General features: G+C 49.1%; 1 protein-coding gene across 2 annotated transcripts in view; it reads right to left on the bottom strand.

Annotated features, from left to right (window-relative positions):
* The window catches only part of SMARCD3 (SWI/SNF related BAF chromatin remodeling complex subunit D3), a 132432-nt gene that overhangs the window by 47315 nt on the left and 58418 nt on the right, over positions 1-26699 (bottom strand). The window contains exon 1 of one of the 2 annotated variants that reach the window (XM_082258725.1): positions 14653-14746. The exons of the other annotated variant lie outside the window; for it this stretch is intronic. Within the exon in view, the coding sequence (XP_082114851.1) occupies positions 14653-14664 (12 nt within the window). The 5' untranslated portion in view covers positions 14665-14746. Of the gene's footprint in view, positions 1-14652; positions 14747-26699 lie in introns of those variants that run through there. 2 annotated transcript variants of the gene reach the window in all.

Below are 26699 nucleotides of genomic sequence, written 5' to 3'. Positions count from 1 at the left end.
ATCGTGGCCTTCTATTGATGTATAATAGCCTCCTGAGATCGGAACATCTACCATCGTGGCCTTCTATTGATGTATAATAGCCTCCTGAGATCGGAACATCTCCCATCGTGGCCTTCTATTGATGTATAATAGCCTCCTGAGATCGGAACATCTTCCATCGTGGCCTTCTATTGATGTATAATAGCCTCCTGAGATCGGAACATCTCCCATCGTGGCCTTCTATTGATGTATAATAGCCTCCTGAGATCGGAACATCTACCATCGTGGCCTTCTATTGATGTATAATAGCCTCCTGAGATCGGAACATCTCCCATCGTGGCCTTCTATTGACGTATAATAGCGTCCTGAGATCGGAACATCTTCCATCGTGACCTTCTATTGATGTATAATAGCCTCCTGAGATAGGGACATCTCCCATCGTGGCCTTCTATTGATGTATAATAGCCTCCTGAGATCGGAACATCTCCCATCGTGACCTTCTATTGATGTATAATAGCCTCCTGAGATCGGAACATCTTCCATCGTGACCTTCTATTGACGTATAATAGCCTCCTGAGATAGGGACATCTTCCATCGTGGCCTTCTATTGATGTATAATAGCCTCCTGAGATCGGAACATCTCCCATCGTGGCCTTCTATTGATGTATAATAGCCTCCTGAGATCGGAACATCTCCCATCGTGGCCTTCTATTGATGTATAATAGCCTCCTGAGATCGGAACATCTCCCATCGTGGCCTTCTATTGATGTATAATAGCCTCCCGAGATCGGAACATCTTCCATCGTGGCCTTCTATTGATGTATAATAGCCTCCCGAGATCGGAACATCTTCCATCGTGGCCTTCTATTGATGTATAATAGCCTCCTGAGATAGGAACATCTCCCATCGTGACCTTCTATTGATGTATAATAGCCTCCCGAGATCGGAACATCTTCCATCGTGGCCTTCTATTGATGTATAATAGCCTCCTGAGATCGGGACATCTCCCATCGTGACCTTCTATTGATGTATAATAGCCTCCTGAGATCGGAACATCTTCCATCGTGACCTTCTATTGATGTATAATAGCCTCCCGAGATCGGAACATCTTCCATCGTGGCCTTCTATTGATGTATAATAGCCTCCTGAGATCGGGACATCTCCCATCGTGACCTTCTATTGATGTATAATAGCCTCCTGAGATCGGAACATCTTCCATCGTGACCTTCTATTGACGTATAATAGCCTCCTGAGATAGGGACATCTTCCATCGTGGCCTTCTATTGATGTATAATAGCCTCCTGAGATCGGAACATCTCCCATCGTGACCTTCTATTGATGTATAATAGCCTCCTGAGATCGGAACATCTTCCATCGTGGCCTTCTATTGCTGCTGGACAATGCTGATTGGTTGGCTTACAGAATGAGACCCCTTCAGATAGAAAGGCCGGTAGGAGGGAGGTGCCTCCATGGTTCATCTCAGCCCCAACCATCCCCCCTCCGACACTCCATCTACATACAGGATGACTATATTACTCAGTGTGTTCTCCTCCTCCCCTCCAACACTCCATCTACATACAGGATGACTATATTAATCGGAGTGTTCTCCTCCTCCCCTCCAACACTTCATCTACATACAGGATGACTATATTACTCAGTGTGTTCTCCTCCTCCCCTCCGACACTCCATCTACATACAGGATGACTATATTACTCAGTGTGTTCTCCTCCTCCCCTCCGACACTCCATCTACATACAGGATGACTATATTACTCGGTGTGTTCTCCTCCTCCCCTCCATCTACATACAGGATGACTATATTACTCAGTGTGTTCTCCTTCTCCCCTCCGACACTCCATCTACATACAGGATAACTATATTACTCGGTGTGTTCTCCTCCTCCCCTCCATCTACATACAGGATGACTATATTACTCGGTGTGTTCTCCTCCTCCCCTCCGACACTCCATCTACATACAGGATGACTACATTACTCGGTGTTCTCCTCCTCCCCTCCGACAATTCATCTACATACAGGATGACTATATTACTCAGTGTGTTCTCCTTCTCCCCTCCGACACTCCATCTACATACAGGATGACTATATTAATCGGTGTGTTCTCCTCCTCCCCTCCATCTACATACAGGATGACTATATTACTCGGTGTGTTCTCCTTCTCCCCTCCGACACTCCATCTACATACAGGATGACTATATTACTCAGTGTGTTCTCCTTCTCCCCTCCGACACTCCATCTACATACAGGATAACTATATTACTCAGTGTGTTCTCCTTCTCCCCTCCGACACTCCATCTACATACAGGATGACTATATTACTCGGTGTGTTCTCCTTCTCCCCTCCGACACTCCATCTACATACAGGATAACTATATTACTCAGTGTGTTCTCCTTCTCCCCTCCGACACTCCATCTACATACAGGATGACTATATTAATCGGTGTGTTCTCCTCCTCCCCTCCATCTACATACAGGATGACTATATTACTCGGTGTGTTCTCCTTCTCCCCTCCGACACTCCATCTACATACAGGATGACTATATTACTCGGTGTGTTCTCCTTCTCCCCTCCGACACTCCATCTACATACAGGATGACTATATTAATCGGTGTGTTCTCCTCCTCCCCTCCATCTACATACAGGATGACTATATTACTCGGTGTGTTCTCCTTCTCCCCTCCGACACTCCATCTACATACAGGATGACTATATTACTCAGTGTGTTCTCCTTCTCCCCTCCGACACTCCATCTACATACAGGATGACTATATTAATCGGTGTGTTCTCCTCCTCCCCTCCATCTACATACAGGATGACTATATTACTCGGTGTGTTCTCCTTCTCCCCTCCGACACTCCATCTACATACAGGATGACTATATTACTCGGTGTGTTCTCCTTCTCCCCTCCGACACTCCATCTACATACAGGATGACTATATTACTCGGTGTTCTCCTTCTCTCCTCCGACACTCCATCTACATACAGGATGACTATATTACTCGGTGTGTTCTCCTTCTCCCCTCCGACACTCCATCTACATACAGGATGACTATATTACTCGGTGTGTTCTCCTTCTCCCCTCCGACACTCGATCTACATACAGGATGACTATATTACTCGGTGTGTTCTCCTTCTCCCCTCCGACACTCCATCTACATACAGGATGACTATATTACTCGGTGTGTTCTCCTTCTCCCCTCCGACACTCCATCTACATACAGGATGACTATATTACTCGGTGTGTTCTCCTTCTCCCCTCCGCCACTCCATCTACATACAGGATGACTATATTACTCGGTGTGTTCTCCTTCTCCCCTCCGACACTTCATCTACATACAGGATGACTATATTACTCAGTGTGTTCTCCTTCTCCCCTCCGACACTCCATCTACATACAGGAGGACTATATTACTCGGTGTGTTCTCCTCCTCCCCTCTGACACTCCATCTACATACAGGATGACTATATTACTCGGTGTTCTCCTCCTCCCCTCCGACACTTCATCTACATACAGGATGACTATATTACTCGGTGTGTTCTCCTTCTCCCCTCCGACACTCCATCTACATACAGGATGACTATATTAATCGGTGTGTTCTCCTCCTCCCCTCCATCTACATACAGGATGACTATATTACTCGGTGTGTTCTCCTTCTCCCCTCCGACACTCCATCTACATACAGGATGACTATATTACTCGGTGTGTTCTCCTTCTCCCCTCCGACACTCCATCTACATACAGGATGACTATATTACTCGGTGTGTTCTCCTTCTCCCCTCCGACACTCCATCTACATACAGAATAACTATATTACTCGGTGTGTTCTCCTCCTCCCCTCCATCTACATACAGGATGACTATATTACTCGGTGTGTTCTCCTCCTCCCCTCCGACACTCCATCTACATACAGGATGACTACATTACTCGGTGTTCTCCTCCTCCCCTCCGACAATTCATCTACATACAGGATGACTATATTACTCGGTGTGTTCTCCTTCTCCCCTCCGACACTCCATCTACATACAGGATGACTATATTACTCGGTGTGTTCTCCTTCTCCCCTCCGACACTCGATATACATACAGGATGACTATATTACTCGGTGTGTTCTCCTTCTCCCCTCCGACACTCCATCTACATACAGGATGACTATATTACTCGGTGTGTTCTCCTTCTCCCCTCCGCCACTCCATCTACATACAGGATGACTATATTACTCGGTGTGTTCTCCTTCTCCCCTCCGACACTTCATCTACATACAGGATGACTATATTACTCGGTGTGTTCTCCTTCTCCCCTCCGACACTCCATCTACATACAGGATGACTATATTACTCAGTGTGTTCTCCTTCTCCCCTCCGACACTCCATCTACATACAGGATGACTATATTAATCGGTGTGTTCTCCTCCTCCCCTCCATCTACATACAGGATGACTATATTACTCGGTGTGTTCTCCTTCTCCCCTCCGACACTCCATCTACATACAGGATGACTATATTACTCGGTGTGTTCTCCTCCTCCCCTCCGACACTCCATCTACATACAGGATGACTACATTACTCGGTGTTCTCCTCCTCCCCTCCGACAATTCATCTACATACAGGATGACTATATTACTCGGTGTGTTCTCCTTCTCCCCTCCGACACTCCATCTACATACAGGATGACTATATTACTCGGTGTGTTCTCCTTCTCCCCTCCGACACTCGATCTACATACAGGATGACTATATTACTCGGTGTGTTCTCCTTCTCCCCTCCGACACTCCATCTACATACAGGATGACTATATTACTCGGTGTGTTCTCCTTCTCCCCTCCGACACTCCATCTACATACAGGATGACTATATTACTCGGTGTGTTCTCCTTCTCCCCTCCGCCACTCCATCTACATACAGAATGACTATATTACTCGGTGTGTTCTCCTTCTCCCCTCCGACACTTCATCTACATACAGGATGACTATATTACTCAGTGTGTTCTCCTTCTCCCCTCCGACACTCCATCTACATACAGGAGGACTATATTACTCGGTGTGTTCTCCTCCTCCCCTCTGACACTCCATCTACATACAGGATGACTATATTACTCGGTGTTCTCCTCCTCCCCTCCGACACTTCATCTACATACAGGATGACTATATTACTCGATGTGTTCTCCTTCTCCCCTCCGACACTCCATCTACATACAGGATGACTATATTACTCTGTGTTCTCCTTCTCCCCTCCGCCACTCCATCTACATACAGGATGACTATATTACTCGGTGTGTTCTCCTTCTCCCCTCCGACACTTCATCTACATACAGGATGACTATATTACTCAGTGTGTTCTCCTTCTCCCCTCCGACACTCCATCTACATACAGGATGACTATATTACTTGGTGTGTTCTCCTCCTCCCCTCTGACACTCCATCTACATACAGGATGACTATATTACTTGGTGTGTTCTCCTTCTCCCCTCCAACACTCCATCTACATACAGGATGACTATATTACTCGGTGTGTTCTCCTTCTCCCCTCAGACACTTCATCTACATACAGGATGACTATATTACTCGGTGTGTTCTCCTTCTCCCCTCCGACACTCCATCTACATACAGGATGACTATATTACTCGGTGTGTTCTCCTTCTCCCCTCAGACACTTCATCTACATACAGGATGACAATATTACTCTGTGTGTTCTCCTTCTCCCCTCCGACACTCCATCTACATACAGGATGACTATATTACTCGGTGTGTTCTCCTTCTCCTCTCCGACACTCCATCTACATACAGGATGACTATATTACTCTGTGTTCTCCTTCTCCCCTCCGACACTCCATCTACATACAGGATGACTATATTACTCGGTGTGTTCTCCTCCTCCCCTCTGACACTCCATCTACATACAGGATGACTATATTACTCAGTGTGTTCTCCTTCTCCCCTCCGACACTCCATCTACATACAGGATGACTATATTACTCGGTGTGTTCTCCTTCTCCTCTCCGACACTCCATCTACATACAGGATGACTATATTACTCAGTGTTCTCCTTCTCCCCTCCGACACTCCATCTACATACAGGATGACTATATTAGTCAGTGTGTTCTCCTTCTCCCCTCCAACACTCCATCTACATACAGGATGACTATATCACTCGGTGTGTTCTCCTCCTCCCCTCTGACACTCCATCTACATACAGGATGACTATATTACTCAGTGTGTTCTCCTTCTCCCCTCCGACACTCCATCTACATACAGGATGACTATATTACTCGATGTGTTCTCCTTCTCCCCTCCGACACTCCATCTACATACAGGATGACTATATCACTCGGTGTGTTCTCCTCCTCCCCTCTGACACTCCATCTACATACAGGATGACTATATTACTCAGTGTGTTCTCCTTCTCCCCTCCGACACTCCATCTACATACAGGATGACTATATTTCTCGGTGTGTTCTCCTTCTCCTCTCCGACACTCATCTACATACAGGATGACTATATTACTCAGTGTGTTATCCTTCTCCCCTCTGACACTCCATCTACATACAGGATGACTATATTACTCAGTGTGTTATCCTTCTCCCCTCTGACACTCCATCTACATACAGGATGACTATATTACTCGGTGTGTTCTCCTCCTCCCCTCCGACACTCCATCTACATACAGGATGACTATATTACTCGGTGTGTTCTCCTTCTCCTCTCCGACAATCCATCTACATACAGGATGACTATATTACTCGGTGTGTTCTCCTTCTCCCTTCCGACACTCCATCTACATACAGGATGACTATATTACTCGGTGTGTTCTCCTTCTCCTCTCCGACACTCCATCTACATACAGGATGACTATATTACTCGGTGTGTTCTCCTTCTCCCCTCCGACACTCATCTACATACAGGATGACTATATTACTCTGTGTTCTCCTTCTCCCCTCCGACACTCCATCTACATACAGGATGACTATATTACTCGGTGTGTTCTCCTTCTCCTCTCCGACACTCCATCTACATACAGGATGACTATATTACTCGGTGTGTTCTCCTTCTCCCCTCCGACACTCATCTACATACAGGATGACTATATTACTCAGTGTGTTCTCCTTCTCCCTTCCGACACTCCATCTACATACAGGATGACTATATTACTCGGTGTGTTCTCCTTCTCCTCTCCGACACTCCATCTACATACAGGATGACTATATTACTCTGTGTTCTCCTTCTCCCCTCCGACACTCCATCTACATACAGGATGACTATATTACTCGGTGTTCTCCTCCTCCCCTCCGACACTCCATCTACATACAGGATGACTATATTACTCGGTGTGTTCTCCTTCTACCCTCCGACACTCCATCTACATACAGGATGACTATATTACTCGGTGTGTTCTCCTTCTCCCCTCCGCCACTCCATCTACATACAGGATGACTATATTACTCGGTGTGTTCTCCTTCTCCCCTCTGACACTCCATCTACATACAGGATGACTATATTACTCGGTGTGTTCTCCTCCTCCCCTCCGACACTCATCTACATACAGGATGACTATATTACTCAGTGTGTTATCCTTCTCCCCTCCGACACTCCATCTACATACAGGATGACTATATTTCTCGGTGTGTTCTCCTTCTCCTCTCCGACACTCATCTACATACAGGATGACTATATTACTCAGTGTGTTATCCTTCTCCCCTCCGACACTCCATCTACATACAGGATGACTATATTTCTCGGTGTGTTCTCCTTCTCCTCTCCGACACTCATCTACATACAGGATGACTATATTACTCAGTGTGTTCTCCTTCTCCCCTCCGACACTCCATCTACATACAGGATGACTATATTACTTGGTGTGTTCTCCTCCTCCCCTCTGACACTCCATCTACATACAGGATGACTATATTACTTGGTGTGTTCTCCTTCTCCCCTCCAACACTCCATCTACATACAGGATGACTATATTACTCGGTGTGTTCTCCTTCTCCCCTCAGACACTTCATCTACATACAGGATGACTATATTACTCGGTGTGTTCTCCTTCTCCCCTCCGACACTCCATCTACATACAGGATGACTATATTACTCGGTGTGTTCTCCTTCTCCCCTCAGACACTTCATCTACATACAGGATGACAATATTACTCTGTGTGTTCTCCTTCTCCCCTCCGACACTCCATCTACATACAGGATGACTATATTACTCGGTGTGTTCTCCTTCTCCTCTCCGACACTCCATCTACATACAGGATGACTATATTACTCTGTGTTCTCCTTCTCCCCTCCGACACTCCATCTACATACAGGATGACTATATTACTCGGTGTGTTCTCCTCCTCCCCTCTGACACTCCATCTACATACAGGATGACTATATTACTCAGTGTGTTCTCCTTCTCCCCTCCGACACTCCATCTACATACAGGATGACTATATTACTCGGTGTGTTCTCCTTCTCCTCTCCGACACTCCATCTACATACAGGATGACTATATTACTCAGTGTTCTCCTTCTCCCCTCCGACACTCCATCTACATACAGGATGACTATATTAGTCAGTGTGTTCTCCTTCTCCCCTCCAACACTCCATCTACATACAGGATGACTATATCACTCGGTGTGTTCTCCTCCTCCCCTCTGACACTCCATCTACATACAGGATGACTATATTACTCAGTGTGTTCTCCTTCTCCCCTCCGACACTCCATCTACATACAGGATGACTATATTACTCGATGTGTTCTCCTTCTCCCCTCCGACACTCCATCTACATACAGGATGACTATATCACTCGGTGTGTTCTCCTCCTCCCCTCTGACACTCCATCTACATACAGGATGACTATATTACTCAGTGTGTTCTCCTTCTCCCCTCCGACACTCCATCTACATACAGGATGACTATATTTCTCGGTGTGTTCTCCTTCTCCTCTCCGACACTCATCTACATACAGGATGACTATATTACTCAGTGTGTTATCCTTCTCCCCTCTGACACTCCATCTACATACAGGATGACTATATTACTCAGTGTGTTATCCTTCTCCCCTCTGACACTCCATCTACATACAGGATGACTATATTACTCGGTGTGTTCTCCTCCTCCCCTCCGACACTCCATCTACATACAGGATGACTATATTACTCGGTGTGTTCTCCTTCTCCTCTCCGACAATCCATCTACATACAGGATGACTATATTACTCGGTGTGTTCTCCTTCTCCCTTCCGACACTCCATCTACATACAGGATGACTATATTACTCGGTGTGTTCTCCTTCTCCTCTCCGACACTCCATCTACATACAGGATGACTATATTACTCGGTGTGTTCTCCTTCTCCCCTCCGACACTCATCTACATACAGGATGACTATATTACTCTGTGTTCTCCTTCTCCCCTCCGACACTCCATCTACATACAGGATGACTATATTACTCGGTGTGTTCTCCTTCTCCTCTCCGACACTCCATCTACATACAGGATGACTATATTACTCGGTGTGTTCTCCTTCTCCCCTCCGACACTCATCTACATACAGGATGACTATATTACTCAGTGTGTTCTCCTTCTCCCTTCCGACACTCCATCTACATACAGGATGACTATATTACTCGGTGTGTTCTCCTTCTCCTCTCCGACACTCCATCTACATACAGGATGACTATATTACTCTGTGTTCTCCTTCTCCCCTCCGACACTCCATCTACATACAGGATGACTGTATTACTCGGTGTTCTCCTCCTCCCCTCCGACACTCCATCTACATACAGGATGACTATATTACTCGGTGTGTTCTCCTTCTACCCTCCGACACTCCATCTACATACAGGATGACTATATTACTCGGTGTGTTCTCCTTCTCCCCTCCGCCACTCCATCTACATACAGGATGACTATATTACTCGGTGTGTTCTCCTTCTCCCCTCTGACACTCCATCTACATACAGGATGACTATATTACTCGGTGTGTTCTCCTCCTCCCCTCCGACACTCATGTACATACAGGATGACTATATTACTCAGTGTGTTATCCTTCTCCCCTCCGACACTCCATCTACATACAGGATGACTATATTTCTCGGTGTGTTCTCCTTCTCCTCTCCGACACTCATCTACATACAGGATGACTATATTACTCAGTGTGTTATCCTTCTCCCCTCCGACACTCCATCTACATACAGGATGACTATATTTCTCGGTGTGTTCTCCTTCTCCTCTCCGACACTCATCTACATACAGGATGACTATATTACTCAGTGTGTTATCCTCCTCCCCTCCGACACTCCATCTACATACAGGATGACTATATTACTCGGTGTGTTCTCCTTCTACCCTCCGACACTCCATCTACATACAGGATGACTATATTACTCGGTGTGTTCTCCTTCTCCCCTCCGCCACTCCATCTACATACAGGATGACTATATTACTCGGTGTGTTATCCTTCTCCCCTCTGACACTCCATCTACATACAGGATGACTATATTACTCGGTGTGTTCTCCTCCTCCCCTCCGACACTCATCTACATACAGGATGACTATATTACTCAGTGTGTTATCCTTCTCCCCTCCGACACTCCATCTACATACAGGATGACTATATTTCTCGGTGTGTTCTCCTTCTCCTCTCCGACACTCATCTACATACAGGATGACTATATTACTCAGTGTGTTCTCCTTCTCCCCTCCGACACTCCATCTACATACAGGATGACTATATTACTCGGTGTGTTCTCCTCCTCCCCTCTGACACTCCATCTACATACAGGATGACTATATTACTCGGTGTGTTCTCCTTCTCCTCTCCGACACTCCATCTACATACAGGATGACTATATTACTCGGTGTGTTCTCCTTCTCCCTTCCGACACTCCATCTACATACAGGATGACTATATTACTCGGTGTGTTCTCCTTCTCCCCTCCGACACTCCATCTACATACAGGATGACTATATTACTCAGTGTGTTATCCTTCTCCCCTCTGACACTCCATCTACATACAGGATGACTATATTACTCGGTGTGTTCTCCTCCTCCCCTCCGACACTCCATCTACATACAGGATGACTATATTACTCGGTGTGTTCTCCTTCTCCTCTCCGACAATCCATCTACATACAGGATGACTATATTACTCGGTGTGTTCTCCTTCTCCCTTCCGACACTCCATCTACATACAGGATGACTATATTACTCGGTGTGTTCTCCTTCTCCTCTCCGACACTCCATCTACATACAGGATGACTATATTACTCGGTGTGTTCTCCTTCTCCCCTCCGACACTCATCTACATACAGGATGACTATATTACTCTGTGTTCTCCTTCTCCCCTCCGACACTCCATCTACATACAGGATGACTATATTACTCGGTGTGTTCTCCTCCTCCCCTCTGACACTCCATCTACATACAGGATGACTATATTACTCGGTGTGTTCTCCTTCTCCTCTCCGACACTCCATCTACATACAGGATGACTATATTACTCGGTGTGTTCTCCTTCTCCTCTCCGACACTCCATCTACATACAGGATGACTATATTACTCGGTGTGTTCTCCTTCTCCCCTCCGACACTCATCTACATACAGGATGACTATATTACTCAGTGTTCTCCTTCTCCCCTCCGCCACTCCATCTACATACAGGATGACTATATTACTCGGTGTGTTCTCCTTCTCCCCTCCGCCACTCCATCTACATACAGGATGACTATATTACTCGGTGTGTTATCCTTCTCCCCTCTGACACTCCATCTACATACAGGATGACTATATTACTCGGTGTGTTCTCCTCCTCCCCTCCGACACTCATCTACATACAGGATGACTATATTACTCAGTGTGTTATCCTTCTCCCCTCCGACACTCCATCTACATACAGGATGACTATATTTCTCGGTGTGTTCTCCTTCTCCTCTCCGACACTCATCTACATACAGGATGACTATATTACTCGGTGTGTTCTCCTTCTCCCCTCCGACACTCCATCTACATACAGGATGACTATATTACTCGGTGTGTTCTCCTCCTCCCCTCTGACACTCCATCTACATACAGGATGACTATATTACTCGGTGTGTTCTCCTTCTCCTCTCCGACACTCCATCTACATACAGGATGACTATATTACTCGGTGTGTTCTCCTTCTCCCCTCCGACACTCCATCTACATACAGGATGACTATATTACTCGGAGTGTTCTCCTTCTCCCTTCCGACACTCCATCTACATACAGGATGACTATATTACTCTGTGTTCTCCTTCTCCCCTCCGACACTCCATCTACATACAGGATGACTATATTACTCGGTGTGTTCTCCTTCTCCCCTCCGACACTCCATCTACATACAGGATGACTATATTACTCTGTGTTCTCCTCCTCCCCTCCGACACTCCATCTACATACAGGATGACTATATTACTCAGTGTGTTCTCCTCCTCCCCTCCGACACTCATCTACATACAGGATGACTATATTACTCAGTGTGTTCTCCTTCTCCCCTCCGACACTCATCTACATACAGGATGACTATATTACTCAGTGTTCTCCTTCTCCCCTCCGCCACTCCATCTACATACAGGATGACTATATTACTCTGTGTTCTCCTTCTCCCCTCCGACACTCCATCTACATACAGGATGACTATATTACTCGGTGTGTTCTCCTCCTCCCCTCCGACACTCATCTACATACAGGATGACTATATTACTCAGTGTGTTCTCCTTCTCCTCTCCGACACTCCATCTACATACAGGATGACTATATTACTCGGTGTGTTCTCCTTCTCCCCTCCGCCACTCCATCTACATAGGATTTTCCTTTGATACACAGTATGGGAGCTGGGCCAGCACTGACCAGTGTGTGTGGGGATTATCTGTGCCTATGAGATCAGAGAACCTCCATATATCATCGTGTGTGACATTAGAGTGTAAGCTCATATGTACAGATAATGATGGTGGGGGATGGAGGGGGTATTAGTGATGGTGGGGGAAGGGGGGTTTGAGTGATGGTGGGGGATGGAGGGGGGTTTGAGTGATGGTGGGGGAGGGGGGTATTAGTGATGGTGGGGGATGGAGGGGGGTATTAGTGATGGTGGGGGATGGAGGGGGGTATTAGTGATGGTGGGGGAGGGGGGGGGGTATTAGTGATGGTGGGGGATGGAGGGGGGGTATTAGTGATGGTGGGGGATGGAGGGGGGGTATTAGTGATGGTGGGGGAGGGGGGGTATTAGTGATGGTGGGGGAGGGGGGGTATTAGTGATGGTGGGGGATGGAGGGGGTATTAGTGATGGTGGGGGATGGAGGGGGGTATTAGTGATGGTGGGGGATGGAGGGGGGTATTAGTGATGGTGGGGGATGGAGGGGGGTATTAGTGATGGTGGGGGAGGGGGGGGGGTTTGAGTGATGGTGGGGGAGGGGGGTATTAGTGATGGTGGGGGATGGAGGGGGGTATTAGTGATGGTGGGGGATGGAGGGGGGTATTAGTGATGGTGGGGGATGGAGGGGGGTATTAGTGATGGTGGGGGAGGGGGGGGGTATTAGTGATGGTGGGGGAGGGGGGTATTAGTGATGGTGGGGGATGGAGGGGGGTTTGAGTGATGGTGGGGGATGGAGGGGGGTATTAGTGATGGTGGGGGAGGGGGGGGTTTGAGTGATGGTGGGGGAGGGGGGTATTAGTGATGGTGGGGGATGGAGGGGGGTATTAGTGATGTTGGGGGATGGAGGGGGGTATTAGTGATGGTGGGGGAGGGGGGGTATTAGTGATGGTGGGGGAAGGGGGGGTCTGAGTGATGGTGGGGGATGGAGGGGGGTATTAGTGATGGTGGGGGAGGGGGGGGGGTTTGAGTGATGGTGGGGGATGGAGGGGGGTATTAGTGATGGTGGGGGATGGAGGGGGGTATTAGTGATGGTGGGGGAGGGGGGGTATTAGTGATGGTGGGGGATGGAGGGGGGTATTAGTGATGGTGGGGGATGGTGGGGGATGGAGGGGGGTATTAGTGATGGTGGGGGAGGGGGGGGGTTTGAGTGATGGTGGGGGATGGAGGGGGTATTAGTGATGGTGGGGGATGGAGGGGGGTATTAGTGATGGTGGGGGAGGGGGGGGGTATTAGTGATGGTGGGGGATGGAGGGGGGTATTAGTGATGGTGGGGGATGGAGGGGGGTATTAGTGATGGTGGGAGGGGGATGGAGGGGGGGTATTAGTGATGGTGGGGGAGGGGGGGTATTAGTGATGGTGGGGAGAGGGGGGTATTAGTGATGGTGGGGGATGGAGGGGGGTATTAGTGATGGTGGGGGATGGAGGGGGGTATTAGTGATGGTGGGGGAGGGGGGGGGGTTTGAGTGATGGTGGGGGAGGGGGGTATTAGTGATGGTGGGGGATGGAGGGGGGTATTAGTGATGGTGGGGGAGGGGGGGTATTAGTGATGGTAGGGGAGGGGGGGTTTGAGTGATGGTGGGGGGAGGGGGGTATTAGTGATGGTGGGGGAAGGGGGGTCTGAGTGATGGTGGGGGGGTGGGGGGTGGGATGTTGGGGGAGGGGGGTATCAGTGATGTGGGGGGATGGTGGGGGGGTATCAGTGATGTTGGGGGAGGGGTGGGGGGATGGTGGGGGAGGGGTGGGGGGATGGTGGGGGATGGTGGGGGAGGGGGGGTCTCACCTTCCTCTCCATGTGTCTCGGGGTTCAGGCTGTGGCTGTGGGGAGTCGGCAGACATCACGCATGCGCAGTGCGGAGAGGCTGACAATGGAGATCCGATGTTAGGGAGAGTCTGACAATGGGCGGGGATGACGTAGGCGGAGGGGGAGGAGTGAGGGGAGGGGGAAGGGAACGTCTACAAATTCCGGAAATTTTCACACAAAAACTGCAGCTGAATTCATCATCAAATCTTCCAACATGGAGACCCCAACATAGACCCCTATATACAGAGACCCCAACATAGACCCCTATATACAAAGACCCCAACATAGACCCCTATTTACAGAGACCCCTATATACAGAGACCCCAACATAGACCCCTATATACGGGGAAATCCGGGACCCCGCATCATAGATCCCTGTATACTGGGAAATACGGGACCCCACATCATAGACCCCTGTATACGGGGAAATCTGGGACCCCAAATCATAGACCCCTGTATACAGGGAAATCCGGGACCCCAAATCATAGACCCCTGTATACAGGGAAATCCGGGACCCTGCATCATAGACCCCTGTATACTGGGAAATACGGGACCCCACATCATAGACCCCTGTATACGGGGAAAGCTGGGACCCCGCATCATAGACCCCTGTATACTGGGAAATACGGGACCCCACATCATAGACCCCTGTATACGGGGAAAGCTGGGACCCCGCATCATAGACCCCTGTATACTGGGAAATACGGGACCCCACATCATAGACCCCTGTATACGGGGAAAGCCGGGACCCCGCATTATAGACCCCTGTATACGGGGAAAGCTGGGACCCCTCATCATAGACCCCTGTATACGGGGAAAGCTGGTACTCCACATCATAGACCCCTGTATACGGGGAAAGCTGGGACCCCGCATCATAGACCCCTGTATACTGGGAAATACGGGACCCCACATCATAGACCCCTGTATACGGGGAAATCTGGGACCCTGCATCATAGACCCCTGTATACGGGGAAATCTGGGACCCCGCATCATAGACCCCTGTATACGGGGAAATCTGGGACCCCGCATCATAGACCCCTGTATACAGGGAAAGGTGGGACCCCGCATCATAGACCCCTGTATACAGGGAAACCTGGTACCGCACATCATAGACCCCTGTATATGGGGTAAGCTGGGACCCCACATCATAGACCACTGTATACGGGGAAAGCCAGGACCCCACATCATAGACCCCTGTATACAGGGAAATCCGGAACCCCACATCATAGATCCCTGTATATTGGGAAGTCTGGGACCCTGCATCATAGACCCCTGTATACGGGGAAAGCCGGGACCCCGCATTATAGACCCCTGTATATGGGGAAAGCTGGGACCCCTCATCATAGACCCCTGTATACAGGGAAAGCTGGTACTCCACATCATAGACCCCCGTATACAGGAAAAGCTGGGACCCCGCATCATAGACCCCTGTATACTGGGAAATACGGGACCCCACATCATAGACCCCTGTATACGGGGAAATCTGGGACCCCGCATCATAGACCCCTGTATACGGGGAAATCTGGGACCCCGCATCATAGACCCCTGTATACGGGGAAATCTGGGACCCCGCATCATAGACCCCTGTATACGGGGAAAGCCGGGACCCCTCATCATAGACCCCCGTATACAGGGAAAGCTGGTACTCCACATCATAGACCCCCCCGTATACAGGGAAAGCTGGGAACCCACATCATAGACCCCTGTATACGGGAAAAGCAGGGGCCCCTCATCATAGACCCCCGTATACAGGGAAAGCTGGTACTCCACATCATAGACCCCCCCGTATACAGGGAAAGCTGGGAACCCACATCATAGACCCCTGTATACGGGAAAAGCAGGGACCCAACATCATAGATCCCTGTATATGTGGACAGCTGGGACCCAAGATCATAGACCCCTCTAAGCCGGGGCTCCGCATCATAGATCTCTGTATACGTGGACAGCTGGGACCCCACATCCTAGACCCCTGTATACGTGGACAGCTGGGACCCCACTGTGACGGTACTCACCATCACTGGGAATGAAAGGCAGTCAGACTCATAACAGATGCGAATATCCTCCCCTCACCCACCTGTCTTCCACACATCGTTGAATATGCTGATTTCCTCACCTGTTATCTACAATGGGTTCTGTGTTTACACTTCTGATAATGTGTATTGTACTTCAATGCAGAGATGGACAGTCTGTCACTGGTGGTCTCTTCCTATTGTCTGTGTATTGAGGTGTGATGTGGATTCTGTTAAGCCTGTCTGTCCCATTGTTAATTGTTAATGAACTCACATATTGTTTCTGTCCAGATGGCTAGATAATACGTTTAGGTTAATTCTATTTCTGTATACATCTGCATATGATAATGTAATCAGGCAACCCCTGACCTGTGTGTGGTAATCTGATCAGGAGGGGGAGGTCCATGCTGTATATAAACTGTGTGAGAATGTTCAATAAAGAATAAGGTTCCAAAACATATACAAGCTAAGTTGTTGGCTAGCTTTGTATGGGGGCGGGTAGGATTTGATATCTATGTTCAAGATTGGAGGAAGCCGTATACTGACGGAAGCCCACAAGTACAGTGTGGGTCTGAGGTTCCGTCACATTGGTGGCAGCGGTGGGATGCTTCCTGCAGTCTGGGACATCCAAACCTCCACCAGGATCCAAGGTCCGGGGAGTAGAATAGGAGAGGTACAGATATCAGCCGCCATGGAAGAGGAATTCGGAAGGAGGTTGCAAGAGATGCGGATACAGCACAGGGGACCAGTGTCAGAGAAGGTCCTCAGCACAGGGGACCGGTGTCAGAGAAGGTCCTCAGCACAGGGGACCGGTGTCAGAGAAGGTCCTCAGCACAGGGGACCGGTGTCAGAGAAGGTCCTCAGCACAGGGGACCGGTGTCAGAGAAGGTCCTCAGCACAGGGGACCGGTGTCAGAGAAGGTCCTCAGCACAGGGGACCGGTGTCAGAGATGATCCTCAGCACAGGGGACCGGTGTCAGAGAAGGTCCTCAGCACAGGGGACCGGTGTCAGAGAAGGTCCTCAGCACAGGGGACCGGTGTCAGAGAAGGTCCTCAGCACAGGGGACCGGTGTCAGAGAAGGTCCTCAGCACAGGGGACCGGTGTCAGAGAAGGTCCTCAGCACAGGGGACCGGTGTCAGAGAAGGTCCTCAGCACAGGGGACCGGTGTCAGAGAAGGTCCTCAGCACAGGGGACCGGTGTCAGAGAAGGTCCTCAGCACAGGGGACCGGTGTCAGAGAAGGTCCTCAGCACAGGGGACCGGTGTCAGAGAAGGTCCTCAGCACAGGGGACCGGTGTCAGAGAAGGTCCTCAGCACAGGGGACCGGTGTCAGAGAAGGTCCTCAGCACAGGGGACCGGTGTCAGAGAAGGTCCTCAGCACAGGGGACCGGTGTCAGAGAAGGTCCTCAGCACAGGGGACCGGTGTCAGAGAAGGTCCTCAGCACAGGGGACCGGTGTCAGAGAAGGTCCTCAGCACAGGGGACCGGTGTCAGAGAAGGTCCTCAGCACAGGGGACCGGTGTGGGCTCCCCTTGCCTGGGAATACCCAGAAGTAGCAGCTGACAGTCCAGAAATCCTGACTGAAGAATGGACTATGTGGCACAGTAATAGTGGCTTTTCTCACCTCCACCCACGGTTTTGAATGCGGAGGTCTTATGGCGGATGCAGTGCTGACTCACCTGGATGAACCTGGATGGAGGAATGCATCTGTCCAGTAGGGGTGAGCTTCGAGTTTGAGTCGAAAGTAAGTTTGACTCGAACATTGCCAATTTGATCGTTCGTCGAAAGACGAACAAATGTGCTTCCTCACAGGAAATTCGAGTTTCCCATAATGCACTACACGCGCGCCGCAACGTGTAGTGTCATTGTGCGGCCGATCAGACAGGGACAGGCACGCGATTCAGGCCGGGAGAGAGTCATTTTTATGGAGTCAGACAGTGCAGAGAGACATTCCTATCAGTGTAGGGAGGGAGAGGTTCCTGTATGAGGTAGGGAGAGATTTCTGTCGTTACATCAGATATCAGTCACAGTATTGTTCATCGATCAGTTTCTGCAACATTCTATAATATTCATAGAGCTGTAGGAATAGAGATCACTGCTGATATCAGCCACAGTAACCTTTGCTCAGTTGTGGATCTTTCTATAGGGATCACAGATCATCCATCTATAGGATTATAGATTACATCAGATATCAGTGAGAGTATTGATAATCGGTCAGTTGCGTACATCTATAACCACCACAGCTCATCTATAGGGCTATCAATTACATCATATCAGGTCATTGAGTATCTATTGGTCAGTTGCGTATGCCCTATATTGATCTGTATCAACATCATGTCCGAAAGGCCGACAAGGAGAGGCCGATGCTCACAGGCCACGAAAAGAGGGCGAGCAGCCTTTGTGTCCACAGTGAAAAGTGGTGGTCACAATCGACATAGTACATCCTCTGCAGATGGGGCACGCCCGTCCTTTATTTCCGGTGCTGCCCGTGCTATTCAGCCACAACATGTGGAAGAGTTGGTGGAGGGGATCAAAAAGCCGTCCTCATCCTCCTCTTCCTCTGACACCGACACTCCCAGTAGTTTGCCTTCCATCGCAGCTGCCAAAGCGGCCCGTTCCACGGGCTCCTTCTCCACAGCTACTCCTTCAGTTGCCCCACCATCATGCACGGAGGAGTCACCTGAACTATTCGATCATAGTGTCAGTGACATGCTCCTGGAGGATGCGCAGCAATTTGAAAGCTGTGATGTTGGTTCCCAGGTTGATGAAGGGAATAACGTGAGCCCAGAGAGAGGGGGTGACGATGACAGACTAGAGACCAGCAGTCATGTTGCCACAGCTGAAGCGTATTGCCAAGTTTGCTCCAGTGACGAGGGGGGAGGGGATGATGAGGTCACTGACTGTACTTGGGTGCCTGACAGGATAGAGGAGGAAAGTGAGGGAGAGGAGGAGGAGGAGGAGTGGGAGGATGAGGAGGACGCACAACTCCAACGAGGCAGGATGTGCTACCAGGGGCCGACATAGCAGTAGCCAACCTATTGCGTCACAGCACAGAGCTCCACAGGTGCAGGGTGCTGCAAAATCCCAGCGGACTCCAAAATATTCATTAGTGTGGGCTTTTTTCAGCACATGTGCAGTAGACCGCAGCGTTGCTGTTTGCAACATCTGTCTAAAGCGGATCAAGCATGGCCAGAACACCAGCCGCTTGGGCACCACATGCTTGACAAGGCATATGACGACCTGCCATGTAGTATGTTGGCAACAGCACCTGAAAGAGGCACCAGATCAAAACAAGCATACATCACCTTTCTCCTCATCTACGACCTCTAACCCTACTATACCTCATGTCTTCTCAAATACCAGCATTGAGAGGGATGATGGTATAGCAATGAGTGGCACAGAGACTTGCACCCAATCTGCTAGCAGTACACCACCGCTTGATTTGAGCAGCAGGCAAATTTCACTACCCCAGTATTTGAACCATAGAAAGAAATACTGTCCCAGCCATCCACATGCTCAACGTCTTAATGCTAGCTTGGCCAAATTGCTAGCATTACAGTTGCTGCCTTTTCAGCTGGTAGACTCAGCTCCCTTTCACGAATTTGTGGAATGTGCAGCACCACAGTGGCAGGTCCCAAAAATGCATTTCTTTTTGCGTAAGGCTATTCCGGCTCTCTACCATCATGTGGAAGGTAGTGTTTTGGCTTTGTTGGACAAAGCGGTCAGCAGGAAGGTGCACATTACTGCTGACTCTTGGTCCAGCACGCATGGACAGGGACGTTACATTTCTTTCACGGCGCACTGGGTAACTCTGCTGGCAGCTGGGAAGGATGTAGGACAGGGTTTGATCTTGCAGCTTGTTTTGCCACCACGCCTCCAAAAAGCTGGTGCTGGTTCTGCCACATCTGGCTACTCCACCACCTACTCCTCCATGTCCTCTTCTGCTCAATTCTCCTCTACAGCAGCAGTGCTCCCTAAGCATTCAAGGGGCTACGCAAGCAGTCAGGCTAAAAGATGCCATGCTGTGCTTCAGCTGGTCTGTCTAGGGGATAGTAGTCACACCGATGCAGAGATTCTGTCAGCTCTGCAGGGGCAGGCTCAGAGATGGTTGACGCCAGGACAGCTTGAGCCAGGAATGGTTGTATGGCACCAACCTTCTCTCTGCCCTCTGACAGGGACACTTGACACATGTTCCAAGCTTGGCACATGTTCTGAATCTGGTGGGGCAGCGTTTCTTGACCAGCTACCCGGGCTTCCAAGATCTCCTGAGGCAGGCCAGAAAAGTCTGTGGCCATTTCCGGCGTTCAATTCAACCTGCCCACCAGGTGGAACACAACGTTGGCAATGCTGCAGCGGCTGCACATGCAGCAGAGGGGCATCAATGAGTACCTGTGTGAGTATAGGACAAGGTCAGGGGAGCTTGGCTTTTTTTCATCACGCCAGTGGCTTTTGATTAAGGATGCATGCATAGTCCTGTCACCATTTGAGGAGGCCACAAAGATGGTGAGCCGGGACGATGCATGCATCAGTGACACTATCCCGCTAGTCTACATGCTGGAGCACACACTGCGTGGAATCATGGACAGGGCACTTGAGGCAGAACAGCGGCAGGAAGAGGAAGACTTCCTTTCCTCACATGGCCCCCTTTATGCAGATATCATTCCTGCAGGGCCACATAACACACAGGAGGAAAAGGAGGAGGATGAGGATTTCGGCAGCATGGATGTAGAGGAAGAGGATAGCATACAGCAGTCTTCAAGGGATGGCTTTGATTCCCCAGAAACCCCAGGAGTTGTACGTGGTTGGGAGAGGTTGCTCCTGCTGACAATGTCATCCTTAGTGACCCAGAGGACTCAGAAGCTCATGCCTCCTCCAACTTACGTTGCATGGGCTTCCTGATTCTGCAAAGCCTGTGATAGGACCCGATGATTTGTGCTATCAAGGAGAAGGATGGTTACTGGTTGGTAACCCTTCTTGATCCACGTTACAAGGGTAAGGTTGCAGAGCTCATCCTGCCTTCGCAGAGGATGAAACATCTTGAGGAGGCCTTAAAAAAAAATTTGTGTACCACCTTTCCAGACACTGGGAGGTCAACATTCTCCGGACGTGTTTCTGAGGCATGGTTCAGCCAAAGGAGGAGCAGTGGAGAAGGCGGCCGGCTGACCGATGCCTTTAAATAGTTCTTTTGTCCTCAGCAGCACCCAGGGCTGTTAGTTTTAAGCAACCATCGCCAGCGTCTCCATCATATGGTGCATGATTATCTAGGCGCAAGAGCAGACTTGGAGACCTTTCCAGCTGCGCATCAACTGGCTTACTGGGTCTTGAGGATGGACCACTGGCCAGAACTTGCTCAATATGGAATGGAGCTACTGACCTGTCCTGCTTCCAGCGTGCTTTCCGAATGGACGTTCAGTGCTGCTGGAGGTTTTGTGATGGACAAAAGAGTGCGTCTGTCCACAGACTCTGTTGATCAGCTGACTTTCATCAAAATGAACCAGTCCTGGATCAACAAGAGCTATCAAGTCCCTGATGCTGATGTAACAGATTGAATGTGCTAGGGGTCTGCCATCCCTTGAAGACTCAATATGCTGCCTATCCTATTCCTTTACCTTTATTCTGCTAGCTTCCAACAATGTTTTTGGTTTAGGTCACTACCAACCCCCAAGGCCTAATTGTTCTGCACTTGTATGACAGGTGCATACAGTTGAAATGTCGTATGTCATTTTTACAGCAGGCCCTGTCCCTGTGCCCTGATAACTGTGAGTGGTTACAGTGTTCAGGCACCACCAACACCAAAGGTCCAATTTTTGGCAACATGCTTTTTTAAACTTGCTTGGCATTCTTACCAGCAGGTCCCTTTCCTGCATCCAGCAAGAGTAACTGCGAGAGGTTTCGGTGTTCAGGCCCCACCAACAAACAAGGCCCAATTTTTGGCACCTGTATGACAAGTACATGCGATTTGAAATTTGTATGTATATTTATATATGACATTTTTTGCTTTAGAAATGTCAGTATAGCTGCAGCAGGCTACATACATCGTAGAGATGCGCTACTTTACAGACACATTCAGGGGACCCCCCAGGCACGATATTTGAAGGAATTTTTCATTTTTATAGTTTCACTTTAAGCCTCATTAAAATCAGTAAATCACTGCTCCTTTAAAAACTATCGTTTTTAAAAACTTTTTTTTCATTGCTACATGTTCCTCAGGTCAGGACCCGGACCCCCATAAACTTTTTGGGGCAATAACTTGCATTTAAGCCTTCAAAATGAGGCCGTTTTATTTTCGAGGTTCAAGTCCTATAGACTTCAATGGGGTTCGTTTGTTTGAACAAACTTTTCCTCTGTTCGCGATGTTCTGGTGCGAACTGAACCGGGGGTGTTTGACTCATCACTACTGTCCAGCCACTGGATAAAGGTATAGGAGAAGAGGAAGCCATCTTCATTCCTCAACCATGGATAACAGATTTAATTGACTTTTTATTGGAGGATGATATGGATGATAAGTCACCTGCCAAAGTGTTGGCACTGGGCCCAAGTGCCACCAGCCCATGCCCTGGACTTTCAGCAATTCCAGAGACTGGGGATTTAATAGACTTTTCTGCTGAGGAGAAACATCCCAGTGAGCCTCCAGCAGAAGAGCGGCATCCAGGCCTAGCGCTGCTGACCTCTGCCTGCAACAATTGGTGACCCAGGAAGATGCGTGCAAGGCCACTGACTTTTCTGTTTACTTCCCTGCGGAACTGCTGGCATCAGAGCCTAACATCACTGAGCTCTGCCCAACACCAACAGCAGCTTCAGCCTCCCTGAGAGAAGAGGCAGCCGGCCTTTCTACTACACCACTGACAGGGACCTGGGATTTCCTGCCAGCACCATCTGTGGAGTTACAAGAAACTTCTACAGCAGAAGCGCTGACAACTGGACAGAGGGTCCAAGAACTCTGCCCTACACCTGTGGCAGTTCCAGAGACCCAGGGTGAGAAGGTGGCGGTCACTTCCCAGCAGCAGATCAGTATCCAGGGGGAGAAGAGAGAGGAGGTTATCTCAGTAATGTCCTATGTGTGTCTCCTCTCGGTAATGTCCTATGTGTGTCTCCTCTCAGTAATGTCCTATGTGTGTCTCCTCTCAGTAATGTTCTATGTGTGTCTCCTCTCAGCAGTGTCCTATGTGTGTCTCCTCTCAGTAATGTCCTATGTGGGTCTCCTCTCAGTAATGTCCTATGTGTGTCTCCTCTCAGCAGTGTCCTATGTGTGTCTCCTCTAAGTAATGTCCTATGTGTGTCTCCTCTCGGTAATGTCCTATGTGTGTCTCCTCTCAGCAGTGTCCTATGTGTGTCTCCTCTAGGTAATGTTCTATGTGTGTCTCCTCTCAGCAGTGTCCTATGTGTGTCTCCTCTCAGTAGTGTCCTATGTGTGTCTCCTCTCAGTAATGTCCTATGTGTGTCTCCTCTCAGTAATGTCCTATGTGTGTCTCCTCTCGGTAATGTCCTATGTGTGTCTCCTCTCAGTAATGTTCTATGTGTGTCTCCTCTCAGCAGTGTCCTATGTGTGTCTCCTCTCAGTAATGTCCTATGTGGGTCTCCTCTCAGTAATGTCCTATGTGTGTCTCCTCTCAGTAGTGTCCTATGTGTGTCTCCTCTCAGTAATGTCCTATGTGTGTCTCCTCTCAGCAGTGTCCTATGTGTGTCTCCTCTAAGTAATGTCCTATGTGTGTCTCCTCTCGGTAATGTCCTATGTGTGTCTCCTCTCAGCAGTGTCCTATGTGTGTCTCCTCTAGGTAATGTTCTATGTGTGTCTCCTCTCAGCAGTGTCCTATGTGTGTCTCCTCTCAGTAGTGTCCTATGTGTGTCTCCTCTCAGTAATGTCCTATGTGTGTCTCCTCTCAGCAGTGTCCTATGTGTGTCTCCTCTAGGTAATGTTCTATGTGTGTCTCCTCTCAGTAATGTCCTATGTGGGTCTCCTCTCAGTAATGTCCTATGTGTGTCTCCTCTCAGCAGTGTCCTATGTGTGTCTCCTCTCAGTAATGTCCTATGTGTGTCTCCTCTCAGTAATGTCCTATGTGTGTCTCCTCTCAGCAGTGTCCTATGTGTGTCTCCTCTCAGCAGTGTCCTATGTGGGTCTCCTCTCAGTAATGTCCTATGTGGGTCTCCTCTCAGTAATGTCCTATGTGTGTCTCCTCTCAGTAATGTCCTATGTGTGTCTCCTCTCAGTAATGTCCTATGTCGGTCTCCTCTCAGTAATGTTCTATGTGTGTCTCCTCTCAGTAATGTCCTATGTGTGTCTCCTCTCAGCAGTGTCCTATGTGTGTCTCCTCTCGGTAATGTCCTATGTGTGTCTCCTCTCGGTAATGTTCTATGTGTGTCTCCTCTCAGTAATGTCCTATGTGTGTCTCCTCTCAGCAGTGTCCTATGTGTGTCTCCTCTCGGTAATGTCCTATGTGTGTCTCCTCTCGGTAATGTCCTATGTGTGTCTCCTCTCAGCAGTGTCCTATGTGTGTCTCCTCTCAGCAGTGTCCTATGTGTGTCTCCTCTCAGTAATGTCCTATGTGTGTCTCCTCTCAGTAATGTCCTATGTGTGTCTCCTCTCAGTAATGTCCTATGTGGGTCTCCTCTCAGTAATGTCCTATGTGTGTCTCCTCTCAGTAATGTCCTATGTGTGTCTCCTCTCAGTAATGTCCTATGTGTGTCTCCTCTCAGTAATGTCCTATGTGTGTCTCCTCTCAGCAGTGTCCTATGTGGGTCTCCTCTCAGTAATGTCCTATGTGGGTCTCCTCTCAGTAATGTCCTATGTGTGTCTCCTCTCAGTAATGTCCTATGTGTGTCTCCTCTCAGTAATGTCCTATGTGTGTCTCCTCTCAGTAATGTCCTATGTGGGTCTCCTCTCAGTAATGTCCTATGTGGGTCTCCTCTCGGTAATGTCCTATGTGTGTCTCCTCTCGGTAATGTCCTATGTGTGTCTCCTCTCGGTAATGTCCTATGTGGGTCTCCTCTCAGCAGTGTCCTATGTGTGTCTCCTCTCAGTAATGTCCTATGTGTGTCTCCTCTCAGTAATGTCCTATGTGTGTCTCCTCTCGGTAATGTCCTATGTGGGTCTCCTCTCAGCAGTGTCCTATGTGTGTCTCCTCTCAGCAATGTCCTATGTGGGTCTCCTCTCAGCAATGTTCTATGTGGGTCTCCTCTCAGCAGTGTCCTATGTGGGTCTCCTCTCAGTAATGTCCTATGTGGGTCTCCTCTCAGTAATGTCCTATGTGTGTCTCCTCTCAGTAATGTCCTATGTGTGTCTCCTCTCAGTAATGTTCTATGTGTGTCTCCTCTCAGTAATGTCCTATGTGTGTCTCCTCTCAGTAATGTCCTATGTGGGTCTCCTCTCGGTAATGTCCTATGTGGGTCTCCTCTCAGTAATGTTCTATGTGGGTCTCCTCTCGGTAATGTCCTATGTGTGTCTCCTCTCAGTAATGTTCTATGTGTGTCTCCTCTCAATAATGTCCTATGTGTGTCTCCTCTCAGTAATGTCCTATGTGGGTCTCCTCTCAGTAATGTCCTATGTGGGTCTCCTCTCGGTAATGTCCTATGTGTGTCTCCTCTCAGTAATGTCCTATGTGTGTCTCCTCTCGGTAATGTCCTATGAGGGCCTCCTCTCAGTAATGTCCTATGTGTGTCTCCTCTCGGTAATGTCCTATGTGTGTCTCCTCTCGGTAATGTCCTATGAGGGTCTCCTCTCAGTAATGTCCTATGAGGGTCTCCTCTCGGTAATGTCCTATGTGTGTCTCCTCTCGGTAATGTCCTATGTGTGTGTAGTGGTGTGCCCCTTTATCCAGATGCAGGTGCAAGTCCCTTTAACTCAATTCCCCACAATCCACTGGGCTCCCAGCATCCCCTGAGTTCCAGGACATGCCCAGGGAGTATAAATGCCAGCTCCGCCCAGCTTCCTGTGCTCAGAGAGATCCTGCCTGATGGGACAGCAGTGACTGGGCAAGTGAGCTGTCCCCAGGTGCTGGGTCCTCATTCGATCAGTCTGGTGTG

This window comes from Pelophylax lessonae, assembly GCF_965119305.1.
Source record: "Pelophylax lessonae genome assembly, chromosome: 5".
Lineage (NCBI taxonomy): Eukaryota > Metazoa > Chordata > Amphibia > Anura > Ranidae > Pelophylax > Pelophylax lessonae.
Note: the sequence above shows the minus strand (reverse complement) of the source record. Positions and strands in the feature narration are given on the sequence as shown.